At 40.2% G+C, this 19150-nt stretch overlaps 1 protein-coding gene across 1 annotated transcript; it reads right to left on the bottom strand.

Moving 5' to 3' along the window:
* Window positions 1-563: 563 nt before the first annotated feature.
* snx33 (sorting nexin 33) lies at window positions 564-18919 on the bottom strand. Its single transcript, XM_018675892.2, has 2 exons — window positions 16556-18919; window positions 564-3773 (listed from the first exon to the last, which is right to left on the bottom strand). Exons 1-2 carry the CDS (start codon window positions 17985-17987, stop codon window positions 3520-3522), a joined length of 1686 nt encoding a protein of 561 aa, XP_018531408.1. The 5' UTR covers window positions 17988-18919; the 3' UTR covers window positions 564-3519.
* Between the last annotated feature and the right edge of the window lie 231 nt (window positions 18920-19150).

Raw genomic sequence — 19150 nt, 5'->3', positions numbered from 1 at the left:
AAACATACAGATAATAGACTTAACAGAATGATTACTCACCCCTAGACTTTGAATTTGAGGTGGAAAAAAAGGCTTCTCTTGTCAGACTTCTGGCAAGATGTACACATATTCCTTTGTGTGTCATTAATTTTGGAATAACATCACTGTGTCAGAGTGTTTACATGTACAAAGAAATGTGGATAACAGCTCCTGGCTGTCCATGTTTTGGTTATATTCAGGACAAACTGTTTGTATGTGTCATTACATCCTGTTCACAAATATCCTGACGTATTGAGTATGGAGAGAAAAAAACAGTAAGAATATGACAACAAGATTTCTTTGACTCAAAACAAATACTCACTGGATTAAGTGGATACATGCTTCAGTGCCTCTATTTTTATATCTGTGTTTGTGTGGATTAATGTTAATACCTCAAGTGTAAAAAAAAAAAAGTGAACACTTGTAAAGTCCACATATCCATGGAAAACAAACTCACATTGCTGTATTATCCACTGGTCTTTAAATGATTTCTGATTGATATTTCAGACATTCAAATCCACAAAGACGACAAAGACAGAGCAAAATCACCATCATTACTTTTATTAAGATTTTTTAGGTCCCCTTCCCTTAAATCAAGTGACAAATTACTTACTGAAAATCACCATCTGTTATTTCAGAAACTAAAGCACAGCGACTCACCAGGTCACACATCCATGTTAAGAAACAGTCACCTGTGTGAAATGCCTGGCATTTAACTTATCACGCAGCTTCGGAACATGAGAGGAAAGTGTCATTACGAAACCTGGTCGGGGCTGCAAGTACTTTACAGAGAGGATTTGACTCTTTGCTTATCTTTCTTTTGCCCAAAATCTGTCTTTGCCTTTGGTCTCCATAATATTTTCTTTGTGGAATGCTTTTTTAAAATTCTTTCCAAATGCTCCCTTCACAGTTTCCTCAGAGTAGAACAGATTCAATTACAAAACCAGAGAACGAATTGAATTTCACTACAACCAAACAGAGTTTTAAAAAACAAAGGAAGTTTGGTATAGAAAATGTCTGACTTCTTTGGTCTTGGAGAAACTGTAATGAGTGCAAATGCTGACCGATAAAAAAAGAAGACAACGCTGATGTATGAAAAGCAGAGGTCTGTTCAAAAATAAACAAACATAAACAACACCACGTTTAGACAGCAAAGAGTTAAAGGCCGCACATGTGGACTGAGCAGCACCAATAACAGAGACAACACTCATATCTGAGTCACGCACAGACACACACTCACAGACCATTTGTTTACTGAGAAACCTGTGCTCTGAATCAGCACTTCTTTGTTATGGAAAAACCATAATCAAGCTCTGAACTTCAAATTCTGAAACTCACAAACACCAGGCAGAGATTTCACAAAATTAATTTTCATTTCACTTTTCATCCACACCACCCAAAACACAACCACTGAGAGATCAACCCCTCCTCCATCAAAACTGAGTGCCTCACAACTGACAAATAAACACTGGAAGTTGCTTGAGGAAAAGCACAACAAGCTCACAAATACATTTCCTACACTTCTTGAGGTAATGCTTATAACTGCAGCGCAGACTCTACATACACCCCTAAGGTCGTCACAATGCTAAAGATAGTTTCGTCTACACCACAAGTTGCCATGAAATTTTTCTCCTGTTCAACAGGATGAGTAATGGTACTGGAACAACTCTTATTTAGTAATAAACACTCACTCAGACGGAGAGGAGTGGAAAAATGAGTAGACTAAAATATAGAAAGTGACACGTCTACATTGTGATCACAGTGAAGTAAGAGCAACGTGGTACATCGATACATGTTCACTTTCTTACAGAGTTAAAGGAGAAGACTGATACCACTCTCATGTCTGTGGGATGAATTAAAGGGTCCAGCTAGCAGCTGGTTAGCCTAGCTTAGCTTGACAAGGGGTAACAAAATCCTCCTACCAGTACCTCTTAAACTCGCTAATTAACATATTATATCTATAACTTGTTTGTTTTCTCTGCAGTGTAAGAAATGTAAAGTTGTGGTTTTTCAGAGGTTATGTGTCTGACTATTTCTTGAACGGGTGCAGAGACATAACCCCCTGTAAAACCTCAAACTGAAAGTCTTTCACTCAGAAATAATAATTAGTCATGTTCAGAGGTATTTATAGATGCTATTTTGTTACAGTTGGACAGGGTAAGGCTAGCTGTCTCCCCAAGCATGCTAAGCTAAGCTAACACTACTAGCTGCAGCTTCATATTTAATGGACAGACATGAGAGTAAAGTGACTGCACATATTCTTTGTTATTGTGGTTACGTCATAGACAAATACTGAATAATATCATTTGAACAAATCATACTCAGAATTCATGAAAAAACAAAACTGGTAATATGAAGAATTTGTTTTTTGTCAATTAAATGATCTAATGCAAATGCTGAAATGCCAAGTTCACATTCAACCAGTTAATCCACTTAAAATATCTGACTATTTTTGTATTTAATGGCTGGATAAACCTGCTGCTATATTAAAAAGATATGTATATTTTTCACCATGGCAAAGGGAATTGATCAGCACAGTTGTTGATTCATTTCATTCATCCGCCTTTGCATAAACCCACACACACTATGACCCACCAGTATATAAAAACATGTGCAAACTTGTCTCTAAACACAACTCATTCCAACAATTTACCCTATAAAATACAAGACACGCTACAGACAAATGGTCCATTTACAAATATCTCATCAGAATGCCTCAGATCCTTAAAGGCACTTTGCATCATGAAAAAAGTAAGAAAATGAAAATGAATTACAAGTAATCATCAACATGTTGCAAGGTTTAGACAGGCTGTGACTGGTATTGAGAGACAACATGAGGAGAGTGAAACAAAGCAGTGAACACCTGAGCAAGTAGAGCCCTTAATATAAACCAGAGGAGGTGATGGTGAAATTCCCCAACACTATATTGTATTGGACAAAATGTGATGATGTTTTGATGCTAGATTAAAGAAAGAAATCTGGAATGTTTATTTATTGTGATATTTTTACATATTGGAAGTAACTTGAATCAGTCCCTGGAGAAGCCAAAGTGCATGATATGATGTTGCAGAGAAGGGGACAATTTCAAAATAAAACCCGTTTCATGGCTTTCATGTGTGACACTATGGAACAATCAACTATAGATCCACTATGAATTTGAAACCTATATTCTTATTTTAATGTTACAAACACCTTAAATTATGTAAAATAAACAATACACCGTGACACTGCCTATGTGATGTGTGTTTCAGAAAAAAATGTACAGTAGGTCTTTAAAAAACAAAAATATGACTTGGAATCCATCAAGGTGAAAGACTGACTGGCTTTGTGTGTCTTCCAGTAACTACTGCTTCACTGATCTGCAAGTCTTTTAAAACTGGACCAAATATGACCAACACAAAAACGCCTTGATAAAAGAGTCAAGACTTCGACCTTCTGTTCCTTCTCTTTTATGTTTTTTTTTTTTTTTGGCATCTTGAACTGGGCAGCGGTTTGGTGTCTTTACAGACAGTCGTACATGCGCAGGGTGCGTTCCAGTTGCTGAACAACACGTTGGTAAAAGGCTATCTGCTCCCTGAGGTAGGCCTGCATCATGTCTTTGAAGTCCACCTCTCGCTGCTGATGGAAGTGGCTCATCTCTGCCTGGAGGGCAAACCCAACCGTCCGGCAGCGTTTCCTAATGCCGTCGGCCTCGTCCTGGTCCATCTTCCCTTCATCACTCATCCGCTGGCTCTCTTTCACCTTGGCAAAGGCACCTGGGTTCAGAAAGAAAGTAACAGTATTTTAAAAACTGTAATAGTCAAAACACAAAGCAGCAATCCCATTTTAAGGTGGCATGTGTTCCACAAACTTAAGACTAGTCAGAAGTCAGACTGAACACTAGTTAAAGGGCCAGTTCACCCAAATGGAAAAAAAAAAACAAAAACATGGGTTATCATTTATTTATGTGGTAATGCAGATTGTTTCAAGTTTAGTTTTTGAATTTCATTTGTGCTGTTCACTACAGTGAAAAACTACTAAATTTACTAGTATATTTTTTCTTCTTTAATGTCACTATCAACTCAACATCCACAATAATTTTTCAATTCAATTAAAACTTAGAGAACAATGATAAGTTGTTGTATAGCGTCACAGAAAAGCCATAAAATGTGCGTGTAAAAACCCTAAAACAAAAGTTGTGATAAAACCTAAATATAGTCTACATAAATAGTCTCAGGTTTTTATTGCTCTTTGGGTGGGTCTGTATTACAGTATGATGTGCTATATGAAAATAAACTGCCACAGTCATGTTATGCCAATATCTTCTCAGTGCAGCTCTGCAGTAAAGACCAGCATCGTAACTTTTCCTCCCAGATATTAACTACTGTAAAGCTGTACACTTTATAGGCAGAGCAGGGAACACACCACACAATTACTTTTTGTTTCACTGCATACCAAATGTCTAGTTTCGCTGAGATGAGGACAAGTTGTAACCACATTCAACCAGACTACTATGACGTCACTTTCCAAATGCAGAATATGGCAGCCTGATGGTATGTCGCCACACCGCATTTCCCATCAGATTAGCGAGTCTGTCTCAATCTCACACAACCTCAGCTCAAAAGCAGGAAGCACACAGATTTCAGTCAGACAGAGTGTAGATAATCTGGCTAGCAGGACTAGTTTGGACAAGCTAGTTGTTCTGTCTTTAATCTATCTGCTGCAGCGTGCAGGTCTTATCCTTTAACTGCATCTGTGACTTCATGCCGCCCTGGTTTTTGTATGGAATTCCTGGCAGAAGTCTGGGAAAGCATGAACAGCACTTCCAATCTGTTCCAGAGAGGAGGCGTGTGGACTGCAGTCTGTGGCGCTGACCTACATTCATGTATTCTGTTTTCCACATGAGAGGAGAATGTGCATCACCACATAGCATGTCTGTGGGACATAAAGGGAGTGCATGAGTATGGAGAGGGGATAATGGGGAGGTACAGCATTTTTGGATCAGCTAATGCAAAATCTCATCACAAAGAGAGCTTGAAGCGCTCTTCTTTGCAGCTGCATGTGACACAAAATTATACTATTAAAGCCACAAAATACAAGTTACAACATAAAAAACTGTGACAGGATAAAAAGCTAGGCTATTTAGGTTTCGTCCTATTCTAAAAACCAGTTCCTTTCTTAAATTTTTTTGGTTCAGCCGATGCAATATCTCAACACAAAGACAGCTTGATGTGTTCTTCCTTGCAGCTAAATCTGCTCTCTGACTTGATACAAACCTACAAAGGACTTGCTGCAAAAAAACTAACTGTGACAGAACAAAAACCAAAGCTGTGTAGGTTTCCTACTGTTCTACAAACCAATCTCTCGATCCCACTACAGGCTTTCTGCCCCCCCTTTTTCTCAAGTTAACAAATGCTGTATGATACATGGCCAGTGGTCTGGAAAGTCACCAGATTTGTTTATCTTGCCCGACCAGACTGGCTACCGCATGTTTTATGGCTGTGGCCAAAGAGCACATTGAGCACATGAGAGAGATTCATGGGCCTGTGCAGAGTAGATATTAGCTCTACAAGGGATTACGAAGGAGGAGATAGTGGGAGGGTGAGGGGACGGGAGAGGAGGAGAGAAGAGGAGAGGAGAGGAAAGGAAAGGAAAGGAAAGGAAAGGAAAGGAAAGGAAAGGAAAGGAAAGGTCAATTTAAGCTTTTGCAAAAATCTGCATGTGCACATTCTAAGACAGTGAGCTTCCTATATAGCTACTGTAGCTAGTAGTAGTGGCAGTGTAACTATATGTTTGATGATCCTGACACAGAATCTTCCACCTTTGTTTATGGACTGCATTCACACGAGCCTCCGCTGAACAGGCTCATGTGAACACAGTCAACTGTTGCAACAATCCCACTTTTAGTTTATAACTGTATAATGTTTCCCGACAGCATGTAATCAGATACAAAATTAAATTTAAGACTGTTTAATGTCTTCAAGAGAGCTGACTTTGGTGCTTTTTGTTTACTTTTTGAGACCTGCAGGTACCCCTTCCTATATTAATAAGTCATTCAGTATGTGTGAGTGTGAGAGAGCAAAAGAATGAGGACGGTCAAGATTAACTATAACCGCAACCCTCTGGGTAAATGAACTCTGCTAAATGGCATCTGCTAAATTCCCCATTCCCACAGACCTCCCTGGGCCCGAGGTCACCGCGGGACGAGTTCACTTGTATTTGTTTACAGCATGTGTTGCATTATGTGCTTGTATTTACTGTAATGTTGACGACATGTTCCGGTTCTCCATGGCTGAGTTCCTTTTAAGCAAAGCCAGCGTTATTTTTCTCCACCGACTGCAGATTCTTTTACGATCCTAGCATTAGTACACAGCAGTTTTAGGACAAATGCATCTAATTTGAATTCATTCTCTGCTGGGGCCGTGCTTTCCAGTCACAGCTTATTAAATCACTCTTTTTGTTTAGTCCTTAAGTGGAGGTACTGGAGCTGAGCCCCTTTAGTAGAGGCTAGTTTGTATACATCTGTTACAGTGTGTGTGCAGTCGATCAACATAACACGGGACTGCTAGTCTCAACTGTTTGACAAGAGATCTTAATGTAATAAAGAAAAAAATCTTTAGGAAGTCGTATGGAGCATGACTTCATTTATCAGGGAAGCTAGTAAGCTGGAAAAAAAATTACAATATCAACTTGGCTCTTACAGTATTATAGCCTGTGCTTGTGTTGTGTTTAAGTTTAAGTTTATTTTTCTTAGTAGATCATTAGTCTTCGTCTGGCAGTAATGATTGTATTTCCAAAACAAAGATGTAGGTAACTGTTATAAAACAACCCCATCAAGATAAGATCCTTCAAAAATGCTCCCTTTAGAGGTTAAGTTGAATTAATTTATTATGAAAAAGATTATTGCTTCATAGCCTACTCAAGGTGACTGGGTTTGTGTGGCTGTGAGGAGTGAAACAGTGCTGGGCTAATAAGTGAAAGCGTAGCCACTAGTATGTAATGACTTCACTGCTGCAGTGCAAACCACAGAACACCCCCATTTTTCCTTCAAGCTTTGGAACTGGGCTAAATTTCTCTCTTGCAAAGTAAAAGGGGAAAAATATTTGGCAAGATGTGGCATGACGTTTGCAAATCCTACTGACTGTCATTAATGCAGTGTGCATTACAATACTGGAATACAGTCTAAGTTAAAATATTGTAAGCATAAAAACCTTAAACCGCTTCAAAGTTCAAATACTGATGTGAAAAAATGTAATATTCCTTTACAAATCTGTATAATCAGAGTGACTCATCAGTGAACTGTAAAACAAACTAATCTGGGAATTTAAGACTTTAAACACAGGAAAAAAATAACGTGACTGAGTGAGATTAGTGGACGTTATTCACATCAGACAGACTAGTAAACATTTTCCAACTGAGGACAAATGAGGCTTGTGACCACAAAACACTGACCATTAGTAGAGAGCTGTAAGTGTGTGTGGAGGGGCTGACGTCTGTGTCAAGCACCGCATTGAACTGATGGGATATTTGTTCTTTGTTCATCTATCAAAAAGTATTCTTGAAATGCAACATATGTTACAAAAGCTGTTTTCTTTGCAGAGATTTTCAGGCCCAGTCGCACCAAAAAATGTAAAAAGGCAAGCAAAAATTCACCCATCTCACTAGTAGTGACTAGTTGGTGAACACAGGAGCATAACTATGTTCCCATGGTCCACACTGTTCCCTAGTTCAATATTCTGCTAACAAGCATTAACCCTCTTATTGCATTCAGATAAAGTGTGACCTAGTTAAGTTCTAATAGTTCATAAATATTATCAGATTTTTTTTATTTTTATTATTAGAACAAGGCTTAAAACAGCAATATACAATAACCCTAATCCTAACCCATTTGATAAGTTCCCTCAAGTGCAGACCTGTTATATTTAGAGCCATATGGCAGCGCTGGGGAACAGGAGACCCCTTTAACAAGTTCCCATAATAGCCCATGTCATATCAAGTGGTATGACATGGGTGGGGGACATTTACAGGTTCCCACTGTGTGTGTCTATATAGAGCTAGGGAACACTGGACCATGGGAACATAAAGATGACTTAGTGAGCACTCTAGCAAGTTAGAAACATATTAGGTCTATTTTCTCTGTACTGTGCCATTTACACCCACTAACATTTTATTCTTAGGATGGTGCATCATCTCATTCAGTAAAGAGTTAATGAGGAGGGGAAAAGCTCTCCAAATTAGCTAGCTTGCTAAATGTCAGTTAAGTCGCATTGACTTCGAGTTAGGCCTGTTAGCTCACTTGCTAGTGGGACGACAAGATCAGTTTATTTAAATTTGTATCTGTTCATCCTCGGGGAGCTTGAAATTTTGAACTTTATATTTACTGCCAGAAAATGAAAGGAAAAGTGTGCAGAAAAGCTGAAAACAGAGAGAGGGAAGCGTTAGAGAGAAGAGTAGAGAAAAGAAAGGAAGAAAAACTGAGACACAGCTTCAAGAATGCATGACAGGGTCAAAAGGACTTTGCAATAACTGCCAGTGTTTAAAGTGGGCCTTAAAAGCCTCGAGGATACACAAACATGAAAAAAGAACCCACTGCTGAGTAAGCTGACAGTAATAGTGTTTACAGCAGCAAATCAGATACACAGATAAAAACTGAGCTGGAGTTTATGTCCTGAGCTGGAATGTGCTCACAAGCAATTTTAGCCATCTCAAATATCTTTTGTCCACTTATCTTTGAGGTTAATTTTTACTCTTTTATTTTTAATTACTTCAGGGATGAGGAATGTTCAAAACAGAACCACCCTCTCTGAGCTTGCATGGGGACTTGGTTACTAGAAATGTTTAATCTGTGATTGGGCCACTTCCTCTGCACGCTAAATTCTCCCCGTGCTCATCAACTACTTTGTTGACCATGACTGCAACTGTTACACTCGCAGAAATAAGACATGAAGCTTTCAATAGCTCCAAAGCTCAGATTAAAGCTCTTAATTGAAGCCATGCAAAGAGATGTTCAACAGACGTTCTTTTTTATGTGCATAAAGAATCTGATCTAAAACTATTATATAGCCTACTTCACATTTACACAGATGGGTGTTATAAATCCACACTCGTGTCAGACATGTTGCCATTGTGATGTATTTGTTTATTAACCAGGATATGCTAAGCACTGATCTTGAAGGGATGTAATTCATTACCACTCCTAACAGTTTATCACACAATGTTCCTCCGCAAGGGATTTTATTTCAGCTCTTTTTAGCTCACAGCTCCTACACTTGTATAAAAGGGTGTTGTCAGCGTTAAATCAAAAATTGGACTGGACATAGATGAAAAATACTTGGGATTTCTAGCTGTCATTTGGGAAAAAATGGCCAGCTTTATAATAATTTTTGAGTGGGCTTTTCAAACTCAGCCAACCTCACAAAGTTCAGACATTAGAAAATCAGTTATGCCATCAAACAGCAAGTAAAACAAATGACTATAATTCCTTTGTATAGTTTATTATTATGACTTAAGAGCTGTGATGTCTTGAAATCCCTCCAGGTCAAGGCTTTTCTGTTCTGTTTGTGCCATAAAATTTATTTATAACAGTTATGGAACAGATGTATTATCTCCTCATTGTGTTCACTCTATAACATTTGTCTAATGAGAAGTGTTGCAATGGCTTGTGAGAGGCAGCACGAATAAGGAAAAAAGCACAAGATGTTTCTGTGATGAAAGATGTTTGGCCAATCAGGACTGTAGTTGTCCTTGACACAATGAATTCATATCCAACCTCAGACTGACACATTCCAGAATACTTGGTTAAATTACAAGGATTTTCCATTGTCCTGACCTTTGTGATTGCTTAGTAATGCTCGCACAACAACAACAACATGACACAAGAAAAGACAAGACAATGCGCTGCTAACAATGTTCTTCTCTGAGGGATGGCGTCTCCATGCCAACCACAAGCATCATGTCAGCATTACCATGATGGCAGCTACAAATGGTCGATGCCCAGAAGCTTTCTGACAGTTAAAACTTCATTTCTGTCAGGATAAGACAAACAAACACAGAGGATGAAGTTTCAGTTTTGTGCTTCTTTAGCTGTACTTTAGCTGCACTGGAGGTAGAAATGTTATCATCTCAACAAACAGAGCCAAAAAAACAATTCATCTGTGAGCTAACTGGTGAACCTGTTGCCAACAATGAACTGATCAAAAACATGAACAAATACAGATGACAATTACTTCTATTTTCCATTCCTTCAGACAATGCAAGCAGTTGGGAGAGTCAAGCAAACCAGCTATCCATCCATCCATTTTCTAGCTAAGCTTTCCAGCTCTCTATCTAAGATCACCCAGGACTGGTTGCTTGTCTACCACACATTCATACATACAAGCAATTCAAGGTTTGGGGAGAAACCAGAACATGGTGGAGGAAACCCACGCAGACAGAGGAAGATTAATGCAAACTACTCACAGAAATCACCCAGCTGGCCTTGTCGGCTCCAGCTGAGGGGTGAAAGTGCAAACCACTGAGCAGCCATGTCATACTTTCAGACTGGCTTTTTGGGGAAAAAAAAAAAAAATAGCAGTACATTTATCCAGCATTGATTGATTTTAGGAGCATGTGGAAGCAGCAAACTAAAAACACAAAATAATATTGCATTAAAAAGTCATTATGGTCACAACAAGTGACCCTTTTCACATTACACATTTAATCCATTGTTGATATAAAAATATTTATCAGTGTCTGGTTTTAAAAAAGGGGGTTGTGTCCAGGTGTTGGTGAGACAATAAAATACAATCCAGGAAGTCTAGTTTGAGTTACAGATCCATGAGTTTAAAGGCTTATTAGACACCAAAACATAGCACACTGATCTGTAATACTATGAAACAAGATTTCTCAAATGTGTTTTACTGTCTGCGTTCAACTGTCTTGATAACTACACAGTAAATAGAAGCCATGTTGCAAAGTAATCTAGCAGGAATGTGCCCTTAAATCATGCTTGGCTGTGAGACAGTGTTTGCCCGAAGATGTCACAATGTGTTGCAGCCAGATTCAACTTGGCAGGGCTAATTTAGAGTTGGCTAAGGGACTTTAGATGAAACTTGGTCATCTGGCTAACACTGGCATCTTGACAGTGTTGCTGTTCAGCAGTCTCACCAAAATGAATGACAAGGCTGTTTTTTCCCCCGTCTGGACAGACTAAGGAAAAATCAACTTGGCCAGAGCCCTGATACTCAGACTTGCAGAATCTTTGTGAACCACAATGTTCACTTTTTTTGTTGACACAGTGTAGCAGAGGTGTTCAACTCTATTTTAACTGAGGTCAGAGTTGGTGGTGGTGTTGTATTAAACTGCCTTGTGCACTGAAAGGTGAAAGGTTTCTTTAATTTTGAGTGGGACTGAATATTAAAAAAAATATGTGAAGTAGCTATGGCACTGACTTTTATTATATTTGCCAGCTTCCTCCCTTACTTTATTTCTTTTTCAGTCAAATGCCACAAAATATGTGGCTTTTTTTGAGAGGAGGAGAGAGGCGGAGGTGGTAAAAACCAAGTTCTTGGAGACATCTGTAATCTCCTTCAGTGTGAAACAGCAGTGCGCTGGGCCAACACAGACAGGAATGCAGCAGCATGTGGACAGACAGTGTGTGTGAAGATGAGGGCCTAGCCTTTGTCAAGATTTATGGGTAACCAAACAGGAGAGAGAAAACATTTGCTCTCTCAAGTCACCAACGTCAGCAAAGGGGAACTGTAGCCAACAAAATAACATACAATCAACATTCAAATGGTGCCATGACTGGGGCATTGCAACTGAAACCCAGAGCATGCCTTTCATTAGCCTGGTTTCACAGATTGCAGTGTGTGTACTGACAATGTGTTATTGTGTAATTTTCTTGTGTGTTGTAATCCCGTAACGTTTGTCAGATCATATAAACACGGTATGTGCTCCTGGTCAGCTCTGAGAGTAAGAATAAAACAATACTGAGAACTGTTCAGACAAAACACAAAGAGACATCCGTGTGCATACAGGCGAAATCCCAAAACTTTAAGTTAAACTACTATCTGTTATTGGTGCAGATAAAGGGGGCATTTGGCATGCACATATCCTCAGAACTGGCAACAAAATATCTTTTCCTTCAAGCTGATAGAGCCTGCATGTGATTTTGTAATGTGTTGCCATATGGAGGACAACTAACCTCTTGTCCAGATTAAAAGTCTGGCTGGCGTGCTGGAGGCATCCCAAGGGAGCTAGCTCATTCTCAAACTGAATAATGCTGGTGTAGATCACAGGAGGTTTCATCCCACTATCAGCACACATCTTAAAACTTTCTATACCAAGAAAATTAGTCACTACGAGAGGAGAACAGCTAAATTCTGGTCCATTTCATTTAGAGAATTGCATTGCAGATCACCACAGAACATTTGTCATGAGTTTTGTTTTGTCATTTCTAACCATGTTCTTCAGGATTTTAAACTGCAATTATTTCAGTGTGGCCTTTTCTAACTAACCCACAACTTCGAGTTCAATTTAATTCGGTTTGTCCACAAGAATTTAACACAAGAATAATTTCTGCCTTGCTTCTATTAACATGTCATTCTGGGGACACAGGTGACTGCAAAAGCAGACCGCAAGCAGAGCCAACGCCTAAGATTTCATCTCACAAAAGTGATCAGATCAGTTGAGACTAATACCCAGAGTGTGGGGCGGGTTGGTTTCACTGTATTATGTTCCCCTTTGTGCTTACTCAAAGCTTCAAGCGGTGGTTTTGTCTCAGAGTAATGCCGCAGTTGTTGCCAGGTACAAAATCTACAGAACATGATCTGCTTTGCTCTCCCGAATTCCAGTTACAGTTGCTGTTGTCAATTATTCTTACTTCCAGAGAATACACATGTATTATAACATAATATTTACATCTAGATTGATACCAGACCATCATAACTCTGTTTACAATTAAGTACAGTAATTCAAAATAAGTATTATTGATTCAGTTGGGAGCAGCGCAGTAAATTTCAGAGACTAAGATTACCAACAAACAAGTAATTGTAACAGGCAGTGTGTTTGTAGCCAGCAGTGCTCACATTTGTGCCTTTCACATAAAAGCCTCAGAGGGCCTTTATTCTATCACAATGCAATGTAATTAACCCTTCAGATCAAGACTTTCAATTGTATTCAAACGAGATCAAGGTCTAACTATGGGATTAGTTTGGCAGAGGTTCAAAGTGCTGCAGTGCACTGTTAGGTCCAAACCTCTGACTAGATTTTCTGTCTCCGTTATTGAAACCAGGGCAGCAGCCCAGACAGACAATTCTGATATGGATGGGGAAACAGGAGGGGAAACAGATGAAAAGAAGCACACAGACATGAAGGGTATAACGAAACAGAGGTGAAGCTTTCATGACAGACTGATTTGTAGATTGAGAAACACCAGAGACCGGAAGAAAAAAAAGATCGGTTGAGTAAAAGCCAAAATAGGACAGAGAAAATGGGAGAAAAAGATGTATGGAGCACACCCTGACATTTTTCTAACATTACCCAAAAACCTTCTCCTCCCTACACCCCATTTTATCAAGGCCACATGCAGTTGCTGCCCACCACCACATCTCAAAGACAGTTAACATTCCTGCAGGTCACATGCTCTCCAGGATCACAGTTAAAAAACAGCTTCTATAGACCTCAGTGAAGGGGAAAATCTGGCAGGAAGAAAGCAATGAGGAGATGAAGAGGAGGAGGAGCGCACCGGAAAAGGTTGACCTCAGTACTGTGTGTTCCAAGTGTTGCCACAGCTGTATCTGGTTCAGCAGAACACAAGTCACATCAAGGGAAGTTATCTGGACCGATGGGGAAGACTCAGCAGAGGGAAAAGGTCTCTGCCTGAACAAAAACACTGCTGCACAACCTCCTCATGTACAGTATAATAAATATAAATATTTTGGCACAATACCCCCCCGCCCCCCCAATCGTACACTTCCTTTTTTTATGGTTTAAATTATAAAGCTATAACGTGTTAATTAGTGAGCTTGATAGATGCTAATAGGCAGATTTTGTTACCTTCGGACAGAGCCGGGCTAACTTTCTGACTCAGTCATCCCAGTATAATGGAGGAGAATGGAATTTTCTCTGTGGTGCACCAAGCATTTAAAAATTAAATCTCAAAACCTCTGCATATGACCCATCTACATGACCTGACACCACTAGGGTTGATTAATAGTATTTATATTTCATGATTTGGGTGGACTGATCCTTTAATATCATTCTGATTGCTTTGTCATCCTCATTTATCCCTGGGTGGAGTGACTAAATGTGACTAGCTGAACTGTATCACAAATTAACTCTGTAATAATGAGCACCAGCTGCTTGAAAGAGATAACAACATTTACCAACAGTATTATTCCTTATTGGTAGCAACCCTTTCCTTTCACTTGTTTGAGACCTGACACACACTGCTGATATGTCAGTGTCTGTCTTGGGCAAAAATCTACCAAGGTTAGCAGCAGATAATGCTTGAGTTGTAAACCTGAGCAGGACTAATGTTTATGAAAATCAGCCATCACAAACACAACTGTGACAGAGTATTCCAAGTATTCAAATCAGGAATCTTCCAGTTACAGGACAACGGCGTGCTTTATGATTTTACGTCAATGAGGTTAATGATTATACACCATTATGCTAATACATGAACAAAAGTTATATATAAGCAGTGAATCATGATTTATTGCTGCCATGTCTAATTTTTCATGTCTGTATATATGTGAGGTGTGATTCTTAAAAGTAGGTTTTCAGAGATAAATGTAGTGGTGACTGCAGGACTCAGAGTGAGTAATAATGTGTGGAATTTTCAAAATAATGAATGCACATTTCACACTCTTCTGTCAGCTCATATAAAAAGAAAGTTTTGGATCTGCTGCTCTGAACAGCTGGTGTCTGCCAAGATGAAACACTCTGACCTTTAAGATGAGATGTATTTTACATTTCCAGCTATGAGAATATGCTTGGACTTGGCATTAGTGTTGGCATACAGTATTTCTTGATCACACAACCACAAAAGTGACAATGAAGATGTCAACAAGTAGTTGTTTTTTTTTTCAGATTACACCTTGATGCTGTGATACTGTGTTCACTAAAAGCAGAACGAAAAACTGAACATACAGGCCCATCCAAAAATACTGGCGAAGACCAAGGTCACAGGATCAAGGTATGGACAACCTGATAACATACCACCTATTGTGATCGCCACGTCCATACACCACACCTTGCCAATGATACTCAGGTGTCACATCATGGCTGCTGGTCGTATTATTCTGCTCCAACAAAGCTCTTGCTGGTTTGTCTCATCAAATTTTGAACAGAACCAAGAGCAAACTAAGGTGAACCTCCAAAACAAACACACCCAAATTTATATGTAATATTAATGGCAGCTTTGTTATATCACTAGTTAGGTAAATAGTCAGATTATTTTCAGTCTCTAATGACAATCTACATAAACAATGTCAGTAATAAAAGAGCTTTTGATATTAAAACCTGACACTGAATCTTCCTTATACATACACACTTCACTTTGGATTGTATGTGCATACATATTATAGGATCCTGAAGATTACACTCATGGTATGCTTTCCTACTGGAGTATGATCAGCATAGGGTTAACACCAGGCAAGTGACGAATAAATGATTTGTCTAATACTTCTCTACCTCCTCTTCACAGACATGTTTGCACAGGTTGTCAAAGTCCATTATTGTTATGAAAGTATTTGTTAGAGCAAGAGAATTTAGTAGTATGTGTGTGTGTGTGTGTGTGTCAGGGCGGGTGGGGGTCAAGGAGGTGCTGCAAATGACCTCAGATGCTGCAGGCAAACACTCTGACCTAATATGTATCCCAGACTGACACATAAAACATACTCACACTATGTTTTATGCTTGGGTTAAAATCGTGTTTGTCTGTGGAGTGGGAGGGGACGTGCTGGAGGCAAAATCTGACCTAATCTGTCATCCACAGCAAAAAAAAAAAAAAAAGCAGATTGAGAAACAAAACGTGATCATAGGCCCACTGGCTCAGTCTGCTCCCATTAGCAAACACTTTGTATATTATTCTTCGCTATCACTGAAGCTTTTACAACACGCTGCTTGTATCAATTGTGGGGTGCTACAACACACACAACCCAACCAGATACACAATTTCACTTGATATAAAGGTATGGACGGTTGTATTTACATTGAATGATAATCTACTAGAACCTTGAAGAGCCCTCTCCCTCCAACACAGCCATATCCTCTGATAAATTCTAATTTATGTGACATGAAAATCCCATTATATGGCCAGATGGCTGGAAAAACTTTTGTCATTTTAAATGAAGAGCTGATTCAGTTAAAATGTGAATGAAGCTGCAGGAATGAAAAACGGATGGGAGGCCGAGGATACATCCAAACATCTGTGCCGATTATGGATGTAATCATCATTCAATTTTTTTGCGATTATTACATTTATCCATTCCTCCCTTTTGGAGCTTGTATGCATAAGGACATCAGAGAGACCCCTCACACAATGAAAACTACTCATGGGTGAGTTTGTTACCTTTCTGTAGATGAATAATGTCGGGGAAGTTGGCGAGCAGGCCTTGGTAGAGCGACAGCTTGTCCAGCATTTGGAAGAGGTCATACTTAGGTTGCTCTGCAAACATCTCTCCAATGTTCTCATAGGTGCGGCCTGTATGGGAGATGGCATTGTTGAGGGCCTCTGAGCTGTGGGGAGGGTCCAGCATAAAGGCCTGGCTGATAGATTGGAAGGCATTTCCCAGCCGCTGGAACTCCTTCCTGAACCCACCCAGGTGTTTACGCACCAGCTCTGAAGCAACATGTGTGAGCTGCATCACACTGTCGTCCATTTTTTTAGCGAAGGCCTTGAAGGAGTCGACACGCTCCTCTACATCCTGAAGGTCCTGGTGCTCGTTAGGGATCTGCAGGGTCAGCATGAAATGAGCACCCACCATCTCGTCCTTCTCCGCCCGTCTCTTTCCCAGTTTCCACTGCTTGTCGTCAGCACACATCAGGAAGTGCTCAAAGCCTTCATACTGGGAAAGGACTGGGTGACTGGTCATGTGGTTCATCCACAGTATCAGTCGTCTCTTGCGCTTCTCGATGAAGTCTTCCTCAAATCGCCCTGTAGCCTGCTTCTCAGGCAGGTGAGGCACGGAGATCACAGTGAACTTGTGCAGTAAGCGGTTGTACAGCCAGTCAAAGTGTTTGTAACGTCTGTAGACGGGACTCCCTGTGTGGCTCGGCGTAACCCGGTACGAAATGTAGGTCTTGATGCCCTTGAACTTTGTTTGTTTTGTGGGGTCTTCAATGGAGCAGGAGAAAGGCTGTGGGTTCTCCTTCCACCGGGGCCCAAGGGGGCCCATCTCGATGGTGTATGACTCAGCTATCTTTGCCATCATGGGTACATCACCCAAAACAAACGCCTCCACCCCTGAGCGAACAAAGCTGGAAAATCGGTTCAAGTTCCTGCCCACCATACTGCCTTTCCTGGAGCTGGAGATGCTGTCCTGTCTCTCCATGTGTGGTTTGGCCCGGTAGTGCACATTGGGATTGTTGGACAGCGGGCTCTGATGGGCATGTCCGTTGGCTCCCGGGCTCCTAGAGTGGTCAGAATCATCCACCACTGTGGACCTGTCATCCCAGTCATCCCAGTCATCATCTTCATCGTCGTCGTACGGCTGCTGCAAATGGGGAGGGGTGATTGGTATTGAGGGGAAATAGGAGGAGTCCTTTCCTAAAGAGCCTGCCGGACTGATGGAGCAGTCAGTCACATTAGAGTTGGAGCGAGTGCGGATAATTTCCACATAAGATGCAGGGAAGAGACCCCTCTCCCCTCGGCTGTTCTCCCCCTGAAACCAGCCGTCCACTGAGTTCTCATCAAAGATAACCAGTTCCTCATTCTCCTGGATGCTGATCTCCTCTTTGTTCTCACTTTGAAAAGTGTAGATGGCTTTGGCTTTCACTGACATCTTGATACTCCAGTGGGTCCGAAACCAATAAATTCTACATGCACATAGTGTCTAAATTATATTGATGCTACTGTCTTGATGCATGCTGTATTGGAAACATCTGACACAAGCTCATTGTAATATTAAAACTCATCTCAAATTACATGGCAGCTGTTGGATCAGGTGTGCAACAGCACCAGATGACCTATGCAAATTTAATGCTCTGATACTTTAGAAACACAGGAGGTGTAAACAGTTATGTAAAACTATTACTTCTATCTGCCAAAAAAACAGACTAAAAAATGCCTACTGTGACCACTAGCATCCTCAGCCCATTGAGGTTATCGCTCTACTGTCTTATTACCTATTATGCTTTAAAAATCTTAAAAATAACTATAGGCTATAAAGGCTCTGTAACACATTAACTCCCTCATAACAGAGAGAGTCTCGACCTCATTTCGCATCACAAACTCAACAGGTTCAAAAACAAAAAACTGGTTTCACCAAAGGGCTCCTCCAAAAGCAGCGACGGTGGTTTTAATCCTTAGAAACTGGACTGCAACCTCGCGTTGTTCACTTATCGGACACTTGCTTCTCATTACGGAGCCTAGAAAAGATCCTTGATGAAAATATTTCCAAGACAAAGTGGCCTGGCGTGAAGAAAAACAGAGGGATGAGTAATGCTATCCCTGTGCATTGTGAGCCTCCTGCCCCGCATTCCCTCAGACTCAAACTTGCTGCGTTTTCCTTGTAAACAGGTTCCTGCGCATCTTTAGTCGATCCTTTAAATTGAGCTCAAAGCAGAATCAGCAACCAAACAATTTGCCCCTACAGATTATCAACACACATCACGGGCCAGTATTATTTCTTAGGGTTCCTGTGCGCGCTGCAACAAAGTAACTCTTTCCATGACGTTAGGCTTGGACAATTGAAGGCAAGTTCGCCTTTTTTTCATCAGCTCCTTTATAGTCTTTGAAAGAGGAGAAACTGGCTCAACACCGCCCACAACAGGAGAAACAGAGTATAACACAGAACACCGATTACAACATCCAAATAACACTATGTAATAAAGCTTCAGAGCTTCAAATGATGATGATGATTAAGTAGATGGAAAAGATAATAAGAATGATAATAATAGTAATAATAACTATTATTGCTGTGATCATGATACCACAATAGTAGGA

Source organism: Lates calcarifer, linkage group LG10, assembly GCF_001640805.2.
Source record: "Lates calcarifer isolate ASB-BC8 linkage group LG10, TLL_Latcal_v3, whole genome shotgun sequence".
NCBI classification, from domain to species: Eukaryota; Metazoa; Chordata; class Actinopteri; family Centropomidae; genus Lates; species Lates calcarifer.
This window is presented reverse-complemented; position numbering and strand designations above follow the sequence as displayed.

Excerpts from the sequence above, each read along its gene's own strand:
- snx33 (XM_018675892.2), bottom strand. The coding sequence starts at position 17,987 with ATGTCAGTGAAAGCCAAAGCCATCTACACTTTTCAAAGTGAGAACAAA. Across the intron at positions 3,774-16,555 it reads CATTATTCATCTACAGAAAG|GTGCCTTTGCCAAGGTGAAA; the intron begins GTAACAAACTCA and ends TTCTGAACCCAG.